The 17,545-nt window shown below is 50.0% G+C and overlaps 1 protein-coding gene across 8 annotated transcripts in view; it reads left to right on the forward strand.

Annotated features, from left to right (window-relative positions):
• The window catches only part of SYNE2 (spectrin repeat containing nuclear envelope protein 2), a 1,840,150-nt gene that overhangs the window by 1,042,639 nt on the left and 779,966 nt on the right, over positions 1-17,545 (forward strand). For all 8 annotated transcript variants that reach the window (XM_069638223.1, XM_069638224.1, XM_069638227.1 and 5 more), the window contains 2 exons: positions 5,166-5,339; positions 9,953-10,116. In XM_069638223.1, coding sequence (XP_069494324.1) covers positions 5,166-5,339; positions 9,953-10,116 — 338 coding nt within the window. The remainder of the gene's footprint in view (positions 1-5,165; positions 5,340-9,952; positions 10,117-17,545) is intronic.

The following is a 17,545-nucleotide window of genomic DNA, read 5'->3' on the forward strand; positions in this document are numbered from 1 at the left end:
GAGTGTCCTCCAGCTACTGGAGGACAATCCTCAACATTCGGGTCCGCAACAAATTCCTCAAAGCCCAAACCTTCAGGATGGTGACTCTACAGCATGTCTTATCTCAGTTTCAAGAAGGGGGTTTTCTGGTATCCTTAGATCTAGAGGATGTGTATTTCCACATTCTTCTTCATCAAAAACACTGCCACTACCTATACTTCACAGTGGCGGATCACCATTTTCAGTTCAAGACACTGCCCTTCGGTCAGCCCCGAGGATGTTCACCATATACTTAGCCCCGGTGTTTGAACACCTTTGTCGCTCGAGTTGATGTGTACCCGTACCAAGGCGACTGGCTGGTGCGAGTCAATTCCCTTCTCCTAGCTACCCGCCATACCGCAAGAACTATCCAATGCTTATAGTCACTAGGATTCTCTGTTAACTTTCCAAAATGCTGTCTGACCCTGAATCAGCAAGTGCTGTATTTGGGGGATCACCTGGACACATGTTCCGGCATTGCCACTCCTTCGGAGGAGACAGTGCGGTGTCTTCTTGCCAAAGTCCTCTTAGTTTCCTATACGTTGACGGCCTCAGTCCGGCTCCTGAAATCCCTAGTAGGGATGTTGTCCTTGTGCATCCTTCTCCTTGAACATTGCAGGCTCCGCATGCAGCCTCTGCAGGAGGTCCTTGATGCATGCTGGCTGCAGGCCTCGTTTTCCTGGGAGGACAAGATCCCTCTAATGAGGCAACTCAAAAATTCTCTGCACTGGAGGTCAGTCCAGGCTCATCCATTCCAGGGCGCTCCCTTTTGGCTCCCCCCACATCAAGCCACAGTCATCGTGGACACCCCTGAAGGGCTGGGGCACACATACAGGGAATCTGCCTGCCAGGGGTCTCTGGACACACAAGGAGAAGGCTCTTCATATCAATCTTCATGTTTGGGCCCTGAATTCCTTCTTCAATTCAGTGGTCAGATGGTCCAGATCTTCACAGACAACACCATCACAATGATTTAGATCCACAAGCAGGGGGGCACCAGATCTCTCTCTCTCTGTCGGCAGAGGCCCAGGCTCTCTGTCACTGGGCATTGGATTAGAACATGTTCCTCATTCATTTCCACTTACCGGGTGTTCAGAACACAATTACGGATTCCCTCAGCAGGAAACTCAGCCCCTGTTATGAATAGTAGCTCCAGGAGTCTTACCTCTGCAGAATCTTCCATCAATAGGGCATCCCGCAAATTGACCTCTTTGCCACCCATGCCAAGAGGAGGTGTATCGCTTTTGCCAGCAGGTTCCCTCAACCGGAGATCCTGGAAGATGCCTTCACGTTCCCCTTTGCGGGGAAATTCCTGAAGGCTTTTCCTCTGATCCTCCTGCTGGGTTAGGTGTTGGGTGTCTTCAGACAGTTTCAGAGCAAACTGATCTTAGTGGTCTGGCCTGTCCGAGACAGTTATGGTACTCCGACCTCCTCATCCTGTCTTCTGCCACACTGATGAAGCTGCCTTCTCTGTGCGATCTTCTTTCCAGGAGCGATGACGGCACATGGTTACACCATGACCCGGCCTCTCTCAACCCGATGGCCTGGCTTTTACGCTCCTTGAATTCAGTGATTTTCTGCTGCAACAAGACTGTAAAGACATGCTAGCTAGAGCCCACGTTCCTTCCATGCTTGCCTGTTACAGGAGTAAATGGAAACCGTTTTCTTGCTGGTGTACAGCGCTGGCCTTCACCCTTTCAACATGCAGCCTAAGGACGTCCTCCCATGTCTGCTATCCTTGGCTAAGTCAGACCTGGCACATTCCTCCATCAGAGTGCATGCTGCGGCTACGTCATGCTATACTCACTTGTCTTCCATGTCTTCTTTGTGGTCCCATCACTTGATCAATGAGTTCCTCAAGGGGCCTTTCCGTTCTGTGATGAACTGAAGGTATGCGTCCCTTCTCCCCAGTGGGGAGCCAGCCCCTTTGAGGCTAGGGAAGTGAGCCTGCTCTGGAAGACCCTTCTTAGGGGTCTGGTCAAGTGGGACCTCACTTGTAGTGACTCACCCTTAGAGGACAAGGACTCTCATTCCCACGAGGAACTCTCTAGACCACCCAAGGTATCTGCATATATGGGACTGCCTTCCATAAAGAATATCTCTTTAAGAAGAGATCTGTATATAACTGGCACGAGTAGATCACAAGAGGAGGGAGAGTGCGGTGTGCAGGGGAATTCCCGTGACATAATCACGCCTTGGAGAGGCGGACCAGGAAGAAGCTATGGAACACACAGCTTTGAAAATTCTCAGCTCTTGACTCAAAGTCTTGGTGACTATTTACAGAGGAGCTCTCAAAGTGAGCAGAGAGCGAATGAGTCATGCTCCAGCACCTGAACACCAGAGATGGACCCACATTGGAAAATCCAGGAATACTTTCTAGTGGAAATGCTCATAGACATTCCAATAAACACAAGAGTGTCTTTTCTGAATAAAAAAGCACTGATTAGTTGAGCCACTATAGAAGTCTATTCCCAATAGGCTGAGTGGCGATTGGGCTCATAGCCAGTCAGAACTTTGATGAAATTATGTTGCCCACCAGCTCCAGCACTGTTTTGCGGTATTGAAGGAGACATCAGGACTGAGCATGCCAGGACTGAGCATGCCAGGACTGAGCATGCTACTTCAAGATCGCGATTTCGCTGGCCAGAGGTTATTCAGGAAGTAACAGCTGCCCACAGTTCATTCATTTGATTTGTGTGTGAGAAGTGCTGCAGAGAGGTGCAGCAGGGAGTCACTCAAGGTTCCTTACCACCATGCTGCCGGCTGAATGCCTGCTCTGCTCATGATCCACTCCCTGTGGACACAGTGCCCCTGCTGGATCCAAAGTCAAGCGATAGCTGTTCTGCATGGTCGCGCCTGTGGCCGGTCCGCCCTTGCTGGTGCCTGGAGATGGCACTGAACTGCTGGAATCTGGCTGGTCCTCGATGTTCTTGATGTCAACCTTTCAGTAGGGCAGAATATGGGGGAAAGTGTCTCTACCGGGAGAGGTTCAAATAGATGACGCTCACCCAATAACCCGGAATAGTGTTTACATGTCTCGTTAGAGATAGCAAGCAGTCCAGGTAGACCCCAAAGATTTTACTTCTTCTGAGAATGGGATATAATTTCCATCAATGACAAATGATTTGTAGTCATTGTTAAGTTTATTTAGTCGTGTTTGTGTTCCAACTAGGAGCAGCTCGGTGTTCTGGTCCTTATGTTGAGCCATGCAGGCTTGGATGATTTGATATATTTTGCTCAATGCTTTGGCGTCAGAGTTGTAATTGCCAGAGATGGGAAGGAGGATCTGGGTATCATCTGCATAGTTAGGGTAGGAGCTACACAGATCGTCCAGGAGTTCGGAGAGGGGCTTCATAAAGATATATAAAGTGTCGGGGAGAGACAGGAGGGTTGGAGAACTCCGCAGGTGACTGGGGCTGGAGGGGAAGCTGCTGAGTTGGAAAAGACCCTCATTGTTCGGTTAGATAAGAAGTAGCATTAAATATACCAGAAGCAAGCAGGTTTGAACAGAATTGTCCTTACTGCACTGGACCAAGTTTATTAATTTGTCATTGATAAAAAATGCATTTAAAATATTTGCATGTATTTCATTGTTTATTTTGTTAGGCTGATTTTACAGCACAACCGATTCAAAGCACACTCCCGAGAGGGAAAGGGGGAGGGTGGAAGAACAAAGTAGGATGTATGGAGGGAAGTGCAGTTTTCAAGCACAGTGCATACAGAGGACATTCCTGTTTACCATACACACTTCAGTTCAACATGCCACCTAGAGGCCACCTCAGAGCGCTTTGTTCTTTCCATATACAGAGTAGAGTAACAGGGTAATACGAGTGAAGTTGACAGGGTGGTATGACATATTGGGCCCTTGGTGGTGCAGGAGAAGGCCCTTTCCGTGTAGAAGGACATGACTTAGAATCATCAGGTGGGGGAGGACCCAATGGTAAGGTTCGGAAAACATTGCCTATGATGTGGATAGTTAGAAACCACCATTTCAGACATCTAGCGACTATAGCTCCCAGGGTTTCCAAACGTCACTTGTAGGCTTATGTAAACAGCCCACATTCAGGTGTCTTAAGAAGATGGAGAAGGAGTCTGTGGATAATGTCCAGATCCTAGGCACTGTACTCCAAGCTTTCTTTTAGCTGGGAGATGGTACATCTGTGGGTGATAAAAGGGTTGTTGTCAGTACTTGGTGGGGCGCAGCAGCTAGAGTGATCTTGCGCCCTTGCATCTGAAAGCCTTGTGCATGGATCAATGACTGTGCATTGGAGTGGAGGTGGGTGTTGTGTGTTCCCGCTTTTCATGTTCAGGGTAGGTCTGGCCGCCAGACTGCACCCCTGTTGTATCCTGTAGATGGGACCAGTGAGGCCAGTGCCGATTAGGGTACACTTCAGGTGGTCTAGGAGGCCATGCCCCGGGTTCTAATCCTCTTTACTCAGTGTAAACCACTACCAATTTAAGGTTTTGAAGAAGGTTCTTCCTATCATTCCTGAACCGCTTCGCCCTCCGGTGGTTGCAGCATTGGTCCTATACCGCCTAGACTACTGTAACTCGTTGTATCTAGCTCAGCCAACTGGCCTCATCCAACGGTTGCAACGTATACAAAATTTGGCTGCTAGACTGGCTACTGGCACCCCATATGGAGCCCATATTACTCCGGTGCTACGCTCTCTTCATTGGTTGCTGGTTAGCCAACGTATCAGATTTAAGGCTTCGCGTATAGTTCACAGAGCCATTCACTGTCAAGGGGCTGAGTTTCTTCAAGCTACATTTCTCCGCTATCAGCCTGAACGGTGTCTCCGCTCCTCTACTGCCGTACCAGAATAGGCGGTTGTGCCTTTTCCATAGCTGCGGCCAACCTATGGAATGGCTTACCATCTGGAAGGAGGAAAATCCCTAATCATCTGGCCTTCCGAAGAGTGCTTAAAGCCACGCTCTTCTAGGCTTATTTCTCTGGCTCATTCCCTGGTTGGCATGTTCTTCCTCTCCAGCGCCATGATACCTTCGGGTGACCGTGCGCTTTAAAAGTGAATATAACATAACATAACATAACAGTGTCTGACAGCCTTTTGTCACTAGAGGAGGTCCGTGGTCTACCTCTAGGATGTGCTGTACCAAATGATTTGAATAGTCTCATTTTCTTGCAGCCCTTGAAGAAGCCGGATTTGGAAACCACCAAGACTGTACCTGAGCCTGAAGAATCGGAGGGGAACTTCTCTAATGTTCTAATGTGGCTTCGGAGGACGGCAGTACAGCTCGAGGCCTATCGCGATTCCGACTGTAACGAAGACGATCTAGAAAAAAAAGTCACCATCCTACAGGTCTGTAAACCCACACTGTCCATGTGCAAAACTAAGTGCTGATTGCAGGATAAAAGAGGTTTGTGAATACCCAGTTTTGAATACAGATACCCAGAAGAATTTGCATTGCAATGGTGATGTACGTGTTCCCCAGTCAACCTACATATGCTGTTTTATGGTTGGCAGAAGAAATATTTTTGTAGTTTCATACGTCTTTGTTTTGTACCTTTTTTAGTAGATTTTTCAAATAGTGTTACACTTCTTGTTATGAAAGTTCCAGATGGGTGCAGGTTGCTGATCGGCTGTGGTAGCACAAAGGGTTAATGCAAAGTTTAACTGATGTGAAAATAGAAGCGGCATGCCACACGTTGCAGGCAACAGCTTCACTGTAGCATTGCTTGTTTCGCGGGTGGAGGCATGCATTGAACGTGGGCAGCGCAACACCTAAAGTGTAGTTCACTGAGCACCAAAATAGGGCATTAAATTATCATTATGGAAAACCTAATCTATGTATGATCAGGGAAAGGTTAAAATGGGCTAGTGGTTTGGTATTGGGTAGTGCAGGGACCCATTGGGGGAATGCCTGCATTTTATCTTCACAGCATTGCCTTTTGAGTATGCTGACTGCAGAAGAGCGCGTGGGCATGGCATGTGCTTCTTGATCAGTAGGAAAGGGTGATTGATTTCCCTAAGCTCTCGCCAGAGGAATTTTCTAACATTGCCCTAGCAAATTGGTGTAAGAGGTGGGATTCTGGAAGGTCATCCTCTGCAGCGAGCTTTGGTTCCCATTCAGTCATTCTAGACTCTCATGTTGGTAGCTGTAGTAGAACAGTCAAGCTTTGCTCGAAGCAGAGCAGGAGGGTTGGTTGTGAGAGCAATTACGCAAACGCGTGCGCACACACACACACAAAAGAAATGTCCACACAACATATTACTGAAAATGTACTTTTTATTTAAGTTGTGCATTCAAGAAATAGGTGTACATGCTCAAATTCAGAAATTAAGTATTAGAAACAGTCAGGTGTCACCTGAAACTAAACAAGTAGAGAACAATTCTCTGCAGGTAAGTAATACTTTCAGTTCTTTAGGAAATGTTAGTATAGTTTGAAAGTGTGTCTATAGAAAACAGTGCGACAGCTCTCGGTTATAGGTGTGATGAATCTGATGATGCCATCACTCCTTTCCCGGGGATAACCTCTCCTCATGTGGCCAGGGGACGGCAGCCGCTACCTGATCCTGACCCTGGGGGTGGCTATTTGAGGTATGATCACATGAGGGGAGGTGACCCTCACGGGGATGACACAACATCATCAGGTGACATGCGGTATACCCACCAATCAAGAAACCCTACGCCCCTTCCTACAATCCTAAGAACAATCCCATCCCTAATGAACTCATGGGCTGTACTTATCCTACCAGTCCCCTAAAAAGTACTGGGATGAGGAAGAATAGGAGTATCCTAAATGAAGATCCTCTCCCAGTTCTAGGACGAGAAAGATCACCAATCACGCACAAGAGAGTTAGAGGATCAGTACTGTGACGAGGTATAAGAATAGAGAAACGAGTATTACATGTAAGAATCACATACAGCAGTCTAGTCTTTCCCCAAATCCTATTGGCCAGAGCCAGTATAAAAGCAAGGAAAGACTCAGGAAGTATGAGAGAGGCCATCCCTGTAGCACCAGGGAACAGGAATCGTGTGTTGCAGAAGAAGGATTTTTTGACTGCTATCCCAGAGGAGAGAAGGGAAACCCTTGCACCCCAACAGCTTGTGGAGAACTGGGGAGCACTGCAGAAACTCAGAGGACTGCTGTAGGCCCCAAAAGGGGAAGAACCCCTGGAGACAAGCAGTTGCTGCCTGGTGAAGCCTCGTCCTCTCAGTGCTGACTGAGGGACCACTGTGCTGCAAGGAAGACTGTGGAGCCAACCGGCTCATGGGGAAGGCCAGAGGAAGAAAACTGCCAGAACTGGTCTGCCGTGTAGAAACCACAAGAGGAAGAGAGAGGAAGACTTCCTGGCATTTGTGGGAACTGGAGAGCAGTATCCAAGCTGCTCGAACATGGAGAAGCACATAGCAGGCAGGCAGGAGCCGCGAAGGATGCAGAAGCCGACAAGCGAAGTCAGTGAGCCGGGGAAGTGGGGTTGGGATCTCAAAGAGCCACTTCACGTTCACAGCGGGAGAACTGAAGGATGTCACAGAAAACTGGTGAGTCCTCAGGAGGGATGCTGGTATACCAGGGTGCTTTGGCAACCTTACCAAAGTCACCACAGGAAGCCGGTGAATCTGCAGGAGGAAGCTGGAACACTGGGGTACTTTGGCAACCTTACAAAGGACAAATAAAGATAAAGGAAGCGCATAAAAGGGAATATGAGAACCAATGTTTAAAAAGGGGCTAACGGAATGAATGCAAGATATATACAAGTTTGCAAGTGTGTTAAGTAAAACACATGGAAAGCCCTGGCAGAAGAGCATAACAGGCCAAGTCAAGTGTGCAAGTGTGTCAAGTGAAACACACGAGAAAGCCCTGGCAGGAGAGTATACCAGGCCAAGTCAAGTTTGCCTGTGGGTAATGTGAATCACATAAGTAAGTCCTGGTGGGAGAAGACACAAGGCAAAGCCAAGACTGTAATAAAAAAATGTTACAGTAAAGTGGAGAAGAAACCTAGCAGGGGAGTATGCCAGGTATACTGTGAAATTGGGACTAAAAGCCAAGTTGTTTTGTATACAAGTTGTTTTTGTTGATCAGAGAATTCCAAGGAAGACTCATATCCTTAGTGGTTTGACATATCTTGAAGAAGGAAACATGGGAAGGGAGCCATCCTTTGGAACCGTGAATTTTATCCATTGGGAACTTTTGTGTTGGAGTTACAGCTTTCTTTTGAGACTGTATATTTGTGCACTTTCAAGCAGAAATAAATTACCCTTAACACCTTAGAGTTACTTTTAGAATGTGAGGGCTAGTATAGGATTTCAGACACAGGATGTTTTTTGCCTTGGACATCTTGACACAGGACAGACTCTTAGTTTTGGTTAAGGTAGGGAAACAACTCATAGAATAGGGACAGCAAGACATTTCCAACCCCCTTTTATTTTGAATTTAAGTTTATAGCCAAAACTATGAGCTCTCTGTGTCCGCATCTTATTCCTGGCTCCTCACATGGGTAAAAATAGTTCAAGCTACAAAGTTCCTAGTGGAGATGCAGAGTGGGCAATCTTTCAGTAAATGCATGTGGTTCTACGTTAAAATAACAAATAAAAAAAAACATGAGGCCCAAAACACCGATTTTTAAAAAACTCAAATTCCCCCTAAAGATTACTGTTTTTTTGCACTTTTTTAATGCAGGGGGAGACCCCCACAGCATTCCCCCACACCCACCCACTTTAATGTACACCCTAACACAACCCCCATCAATTTATTTGAAAAGAAGTACAAAAATCCTGCAAAATTGAGAGTACAAAAATTCAGTGTTTCTGTCCTCGTTGTTTTTGGATTTGATTTTTGGGGGATTACCAATGCGTATCCCCCCCCAGAAAAGATCCAGCCCAAAAGACTTGCAGAAGAGGCCCACAAAGAAAGATTGCGAAGCTTAGGTGCCCGGGAGAAAGGTGACCGGCGGAGCACCCAAGCACTGAAGAGTGGCACCTGCAGTGGATTAGGGGGCTGAAACCCCCAAGCTGTGGACAGGGTCCAGACGAGAAGTGGGCATAAGTCAGATCCAAAGGCCATGGTTGCCTTGCATTGTGGAGTGCTCTCCCAGCAGAGATGCCTTCTAAGAAACAATGAAAAGCCTTTCTTTTCTAGTCCTATGGCTGACCCTTAAGGCTGGGTTTTTGCAATAGTGCCATGATATCCAAAGTGGGTCAGTTTGTGCTTCATCTATGAAATTGGACCAGATTGGATTGGACACTTCAGTCGCTTGAATTGCTGTTTTACATAATGGTTCTAAGAGTATACATTCTGCAATGATTTCGATGTGTAATTGCCAATGATGCTGAATGAGACTTTTAAAGGAAAATGCATCTTTTCTTGCTATCCAAGAAGTTCTCTAGAGGTTAGAATGGATGATGTGTATACCAGTTGTTATTGACTGCATTCTGATTGGTCAAGGAGAGTTTAGTAATGAGCAGAGGCGTTGCTGGGGGTGGCTGAGGGGGCTATAGCCTGGGTCTTTTTGTTGTAGCCCTGGATAGAAGATCAGGGGCTACAACCAAACGGCTAGCTAGCCCCGCGTCCCAACAGTGCTGACATTAGCGCAGCCCCAGATCTTTTCCAGACCTAGCAACACCCCTGGTAATGAGCACGATGTGTGAATCATTTTGAGGCCCTAGAGCCTTGGGATTGATCTGTAGACGGTACTTCAAAGCATGACAATAAATGCATGCTATACCGGTAATTAGTGCACCTAGCGCTTTGAAGCAACCCTAGGGCTATGCGTTGGCACTGTACAAAACACTTTAAATTACAAAGATAACAACAGTGCAGACATGAGGTGTGCTATGAACATTGAAATAATAGTAGCTAACATATTTTGCTACGTTGAATCCCTACTTGCCATGTTTGCCTATTTAGTTAAATAATGGGCGCATGTTATTCTGCGAGTGATTATTATAATGTTCTATTTATTTCCTACAGGGTATGCATTCTGAGATCTTACAAAAAGCAAAGGATCTGGACTTGGATGTGGGTTATGGCAAAAGTGAAACCGCCCTGGAGAGAAAGACGAAAGAACATGCCGAGCTACATGAGGCCAGACAGCAAGTGCCCCCACTGCTTGCAGGCTGTGAGTCCTACAGAAGGTGAGAAGTGGTTACAAGTGTTATAGTGCTGAGGTGGGCCATTCACATGCACACTGAATGACAGACACAGGAGCCATTGCCTCTCCAACCTTCCCTTTATTCCTCCATGCTCTTACTGCCGTTTCCCTTCCCTTGCTCCTCCCCTTCCTCCTGCCTCCCGCTCCTTCCCATTAGTCCTGGGCTTCCACACGGGCCCTTCACCACTGCTGGGCACACGGGCCCTTCACCACTGCTGGACACACGGGCCCTTCACCACTGCTGCCAGCTGGCCGTACAGCTCCTGTTCCCATGGACATCTTTTGGCCATTTTCTCCACGGCGCGGGACGTTTCGCTTCGTCGCCAGTTGTTATACTGCTCAGGTGGGCCATTCACACGCACACTGAATGACAGACACAGGAGCCATTGCCTCTCCAACCTTCCCTTTATTCCTCCATGCGCTTACTGCCATTTCCCTTCCCTTGCTCCTCCCCTTCCTCCTGCCTCCCGCTCCTTCCCATTAGTCCTGGGCTTCCCTCTTAAAGGGGATCTGTCCTTTTCCCACTTACAACAACAAGCAACACCAGGGGCAGCGTGTGCCCCACTGCTTGCAGACTGTGAGTCCTATAGAAGCTATGAAGTGGTTACAAACAACACCAGGCAGCACGTGCCTCCACTGCTTGCAGACTGCTGGTCCTACAGAAGGTAAGACATGGTTACAAGCAACACCAGGGGCAGCAAGTGCCTCCACTGCTTGCAGACTGTGGGTCCTACAGAAGGTAACACGTGGTTACAAGCAGCACCAGGCAGCATGTGCCTCCACTGCTTGCAGACTGTGGGTCCTACAGAAGCTAAGAAGTGGTTACACTCAACACCAGGGCCAGCATGTGCCTCCACTGCTTGCAGACTGCTGGTCCTACAGAAGGTAGGAAGTTGTTACAAGCAACACCGGGGGCAACAAGTGCCTCCACTGCTTGCAGACTGTGAGTCCTACAGAAGCTAAGAAGTGGTTACAAGCAACACCAGGGGCAGCAAGTGTCCCCACTGCTTGCAGAATGTGGGTCCTACAGAAGCTAAGAAGTGGTTACAAGCAACACCAGGGGCAATGAGTGCCCTCACTGCTTGCAGACTGCTGGTCCTACAGAAGGTAAGAAGTAGTTACAAGCAACACCAGTGGCAGCACGTGCCTCCACTGCTTGCAGACTGTGAGTCCTACAGAAGCTAAGAAGTGCTTACAAGCAACACCAGGGGCAGCAAGTGCCCCCACTGCTTGCAGACTGTGGGTCCTACAGAAGGTAAAAAGTAGTTACAAGCAACACCAGGGGCAGCGAGTGCCTCAGCTGCTTTCAGATTGCAGGTCCTACAGAAGCTAAGAAGTGGTTACAAGCAACACCAGGGGCAGGGAGTGCCTCCGCTGCTTGCAGACTGTGGGTCCTAAAGAAGTTAAGAAGTGGTTACAAGCAACACCAGGGGCAACGAGTGCCTCCACTGCTTGCAGACTGTGGGTCCTACGGAAGATAAGAAGTGGTTACAAGCAACACCAGGGGCAGCGAGTGCCTCCACTGCTTGCAGACTGTGAGTGCTACAGAAGGTAAGAAGTGGTTACAAGCAACACCAGGGGCAGCACATACCCCCACTGTTTGCAGACTGTGAGTCCTACAGAAGGTAAGAAGTGGTTACAAGCAACACCAGGGGCAGCGAGTGCCTCCACTGCTTGCAGACTGTGAGTCCTACAGAAGGTAAGAAGTGGTTACAAGCAACACCAGGGGCAGCGAGTGCCTCCACTTCTTGCAGACTGTGAGTCCTACAGAAGGTAAGAAGTGGTTACAAGCAACACCAGGGGCAGCACATACCCCCACTGCATGCAGACTGTGAGTCCTACAGAAGGTAAGAAGTGGTTACAAGCAACACCAGGGGCAGCGAGTGCCTCCACTGCTTGCAGACTGTGAGTCCTACAGAAGGTAAGAAGTGGTTACAAGCAACACCAGGCAGCACGTGCCTTCACTGCTTGCAGACTGCGAGTCCTGCAGAAGCTAAGTGGTTACAAGCAACACCAGGGGCAGCAAGTGCCCCCACTGCTTGCAGACTGTGGGTCCTACAGAAGGTAACACGTGGTTACAAGCAACACCAGGCAGCATGTGCCTCCACTTCTTGCAGACTGTGAGTCCTACAGAAGGTAAGACGTGGTTACAAGCAACACCAGTGGCAGCAAGTGCCTCCACTGCTTGCAGACTGTGAGTCCTACAGAAAGTAAGAAGTGGTTACAAGCAACACCAGGGGCAGCGAGTGCCTCCACTGCTTTCACACTGTGAGTGCTACAGAAGGTAAGAAGTGGTTACAAGCAACACCAGGGGCAGCACGTGCCTCCACTGCTTGCAGACTGTGAGTCCTACAGAAGGTAAGAAGTGGTTACAAGCAACACCAGGGCAGCGAGTGCCTCCGCTGCTGGCAGACTGTGGGTCCTACAGAACCTAAGAAGTGGTTACAAGCAACACCAGGGGCAGCGAGTGCCTCCACTGCTTGCAGACTGTGACTCCTACAGAAGGTAAGAAGTGGTTACAAGCAACACCAGAGCAGCGAGTGCCTCCGCTGCTGGCAGACTGTGGGTCCTACAGAAGCTAAGAAGTGGTTACAAGCAACACCAGGGGCAGCGAGTGCCTCCACTGCTTGCAGACTGTGAGTCCTACAGAAGGTAAGAAGTGGTTACAAGCAACACCAGGGGCAGCGATTGCCTCCACTGCTTGCAGACTGCGGGTCCAACAGAAGGTAAAAAGTGGTTAAAAGCAACACCAGGGGCAGCACGTTCCTCCACTGCTTGCAGACTGTGGGTCCTACGGAAGATAAGAAGTGGTTACAAGCAACACCAGGGGCAGCGAGTGCCTCCACTGCTTGCAGACTGTGAGTGCTACAGAAGGTAAGAAGTGGTTACAAGCAACACCAGGGGCAGCACATACCCCCACTGCTTGCAGACTGTGTGTCCTACAGAAGGTAAGAAGTGGTTACAAGCAACACCAGGGGCAGCGAGTGCCTCCGCTGCTGGCAAACTGTGAGTCCTACAGAAGCTAAGAAGTGGTTACAAGCAACACCAGGGGCAGCGAGTGCCTCCGCTGCTTGCAGACTGTGGGTCCTACAGAAGGTAAGGAGTGGTTACAAGCAACACCAGGGGCAGCGATTGCCTCCACTGCTTGCAGACTGCGGGTCCAACAGAAGGTAAGACGTGCTTACACGCAACACCAGGGGCAGCACGTGCCTCCACTGCTTGCAGACTGCGGGTCCAACAGAAGGTAAGACGTGCTTACACGCAACACCAGGGGCAGCACGTGCCTCCACTGCTTGCAGACTGCGGGTCCTACAGAAGGTAAGAAGTGGTTACAAGCAACACCAGGGGCAGAACGTGCCTCCACTGCTTGCAGACTGCGGGTCCTACAGGAGATAAGAAGTGGTTACAAGCAACACCAGGGGCAGCGAGTGCCTCCACTGCTTGCAGACTGTGAGTCCTACGGAAGGCAAGAAGTGGTTACAAGCAACACCAGGGTCAGAGAGTGCCTCCACTGCTTGCAGACTGTGAGTCCCACGGAAGGTAAGAAGTAGTTACAGGCAACACCAGGGGCAGCAAGTGCCTCCTCTGCTTGCAGACTGTGGGTCCTACAGAAGGTAACACGTGGTTACAAGCAACACCAGGCAGCATGTGCCTCCACTTCTTGCAGACTGTGAGTCATACAGAAGGTAAGACGTGGTTACAAGCAACACCAGTGGCAGCAAGTGCCTCCACTGCTTGCAGACTGTGAGTCGTACAGAAAGTAAGAAGTGGTTACAAGCAACACCAGGGGCAGCGAGTGCCTCCACTGCTTTCAGACTGTGAGTGCTACAGAAGGTAAGAAGTGGTTACAAGCAACACCAGGGGCAGCACGTGCCTCCACTGCTTGCAGACTGTGAGTCCTACAGAAGGTAAGAAGTGGTTACAAGCAACACCAGGGCAGCGAGTGCCTCCGCTGCTGGCAGACTGTGGGTCCTACAGAACCTAAGAAGTGGCTACAAGCAACACCAGGGGCAGCGAGTGCCTCCACTGCTTGCAGACTGTGAGTCCTACAGAACGTAAGAAGTGGTTACAAGCAACACCAGGCAGCGAGTGCCTCCGCTGCTGGCAGACTGTGGGTCCTACAGAAGCTAAGTAGTGGTTACAAGCAACACCAGGGGCAGCGAGTGCCTCCACTGCTTGCAGACTGTGAGTCCTACAGAAGGTAAGAAGTGGTTACAAGCAACACCAGGGCAGCGAGTGCCTCCGCTGCTGGCAGACTGTGGGTCCTACAGAACCTAAGAAGTGGTTACAAGCAACACCAGGAGCAGCAAGTGCCTCCACTGCTTGCAGACTGTGAGTCCTACAGAAGGTAAGAAGTGGTTACAAGCAACACCAGGGGCAGAACGTGCTTCCACTGCTTGCAGACTGCGGGTCCTACAGGAGATATGAAGTGGTTACAAGCAACACCAGGGGCAGCGAGTGCCTCCACTGCTTGCAGACTGCGAGTCCTACAGAAGGTAAGAAGTGGTTACAAGCAACACCAGGCAGCATGTGCCTGCACTGCTTGCAGACTGTGAGTCCTACAGAAGGTAAGAAGTGGTTACAAGCAACACCAGGGGCAGCGAGTGCCTCCACTGCTTGCAGACTGTGGGTCCAACAGAAGGTAAGAAGTGGTTACAAGCAACACCAGGGGCAGCGAGTGCCTCCACTGCTTGCAGACTGTGGGTCCTAGAGAAGGTAAGAAGTGGTTACAAGCATCACCAGGGGCAGCAAGTGCCTTCACTGCTTGCAGACTGCGAGTCCTACAGAAGGTAAGAAGTGGTTACAAGCAACACCAGGGCCAGCAAGTGCCTCCACTGCTTGCAGACTGTGAGTTCTACGGAAGGCAAGAAGTGGTTACAAGCAACACCAGGGTCAGAGAGTGCCTCCACTGCTTGCAGACTGTGAGTCCTACAGAAGGTAAGAAGTGGTTACAAGCAACACCATGCAGCATGTGCCTCCACTGCTTGCTGCCTCTGAGTCCTACAGAAGGTAGGAAGTGGTTACAAGCAACACCAGGGGCAGCAGGTGCCTCCACTACTTGCAGACTGTGGGTCCTACAGAAGATAAGAAGTGGTTACAAGCAACACCAGGGGCAGCGAGTGCCTCCACTGCTTGCAGACTGTGGGTCCAACAGAAGGTAAGACGTGGTTACAAGCAACACCAGGGGCATCAAGTGCCTCCTCTGCTTGTAGACTGTGGGTCCTACAGAAGGTAACATGTGGTTACAAGCAACACCAGGCAGCATGTGCCTCCACTGCTTGCAGACTGTGAGTCCTACAGAAGGTAAGACGTGGTTACAAGCAACACCAGGGGTAGCGAGTGCCTCCACTGCTTGCAGACTGCGAGTCCTACAGAAGGTAAGAAGTGGTTACAAGCAACACCAGGGGCAGCAAGTGCCTCCACTGCTTGCAGACTGTGAGTCCTACAGAAGGTAAGAAGTGGTTACAAGCAACACCAGTGGCAGCGAGTGCCTCCGCTGCTTGCAGACTGTGAGTCCTACAGAAAGTAAGAAGTGGTTACAAGCAACACCAGGGGCAGCAAGTTCCTCCACTGCTTGCAGACTGCTGGTCCTACAGAAGGTAAGAAGTGGTTACAAGCTACACCAGGCAGCACGTGCCTCCACTGCTTGCAGACTGCGAGTCCTGCAGAAGCTAAGAAGTGGTTACAAGCAACAACGGGGGCAGCAAGTGTCTCCACTGCTTGCAGACTGTGAGTCCTACAGAAGCTAATAAGTGGCTACAAGCAACACCAGGCAGCATGTGCCTCCTCTGTTTGCAGACTGTGAGTCCTACAGAAGGTAAGAAGTGGTTACAAGCAACACCAGGGCCAGCATGTGCCTCCGCTGCTTGCAGATTGTGATCCTACAGAAGGTAAGAAGTGGTTACAAGCTACACGAGGCAGCATGTGCCTCCACTGCTTGCAGACTGCGAGTCCTGTAGAAGCTAATAAGTGGTTACAAGCAACACCGGGGGCAACAAGTGCCTCCACTGCTTGCAGACTGTGAGTCCTACAGAAGCTAAGAAGTGGTTACAAGCAACACCAGGCAGCATGGGCCTCCACTGCTTGCAGACTGCGGGTCCTACAGAAGGTAAGAAAAGGTTACAAGCAAAACCAGGGGCAGCGAGTGCCCCCACTGCTTGCAGACTGCGGGTCCTACAGAAGGTAAGAAGTGGTTACAAGCAACACTTGGGGCAGCGAGTGCCTCCGCTACTTGCAGACTGTGGGTCCTACAGAAGTTAAGAAGTGGTTACAAGCAACACCAGGGGCCGCGAGTGCCTCCACTGCTTGCAGAGTGCTAGTCCTACAGAAGCTAAAACGTGGTTACAAGCAGCACCAGGCAGCATGTGCCTCCACTGCTCGCAGGCTGCGAGTCTTACAGAAGGTACGAAGTGGTTACACGCATCACCAGGGGCAGCGAGTGCTTCCACTGCTTGCAGACTGTGGGTCCTACAGAAGGTAAGAAGTGGTAACAAGCAACACCAGGGGCAGCATGTGCCTCCACTGCTTGCAGACTGCGAATCCTACAGAAGCTAAGAAGTGGTTACAAGCAGCACCAGGCAGCATGTGCCTCCACTGCTTGCAGACTGCCGGTCCAACAGAAGGTAAGAAGTGGTTACAAGCAACACCAGGGGTAGCACGTGCCTCCACTGCTTGCAGACTGCGAATCCTACAGAAGCTAAGAAGTGGTTACAAGCAGCACCAGGCAGCATGTGCCTCCACTGCTTGCTGGCTGTGAGTCTTACAGAAGGTAAGAAGTGGTTACAAGCAACGCCAAGGGCAGCGAGTGCCTACGCTGCTTGCAGACTGTGGGTCCTACAGAAGGTAAGAAGTGGTTACAAGCAACACCAGGGGCAGCAAGTGCCTCCGCTGCTTGCAGACTGCGGGTCCTACAGAAGGTAAGACGTGGTTACAAGCAATACCAGGGGCAGCGAGTGCCTCCACTGCTTGCAGAGTGCTAGTCCTACAGAAGCTAAAACGTGGTTACAAGCAGCACCAGGCAGCATGTGCCTCCACTGCTCGCAGACTGTGGGTCCTACAGAAGGTAAGAAGTGGTTACAAGCAACACCAGGGGCAGCATGTGCCTCCACTGCTTGCAGACTGCGGGTCCAACAGAAGGTAAGAAGTGGTTACAAGGAACACCAGGGGTAGCACGTGCCTCCACTGCTTGCAGACTGCGAGTCCTACAGAAGCTAAGAAGTGGTTACAAGCAGCACCAGGCTGCATGTGCCTCCACTGCTTGCAGGCTGTGAGTCTTACAGAAGGTAAGAAGTGGTTACAAGCAACACCAGGGGCAGCGAGTGCCTCCACTGCTTGCAGACTGTGAGTCCTACAGAAGGTAAGAAGTGGTTACAAGCAACACCAGGGGCAGCGATTGCCTCCGCTGCTTGCAG

This window comes from Ambystoma mexicanum, chromosome 14 (genome assembly GCF_040938575.1).
Source record: "Ambystoma mexicanum isolate Mex_15411 chromosome 14, UKY_AmexF1_1, whole genome shotgun sequence".
NCBI lineage: Eukaryota > Metazoa > Chordata > Amphibia > Caudata > Ambystomatidae > Ambystoma > Ambystoma mexicanum.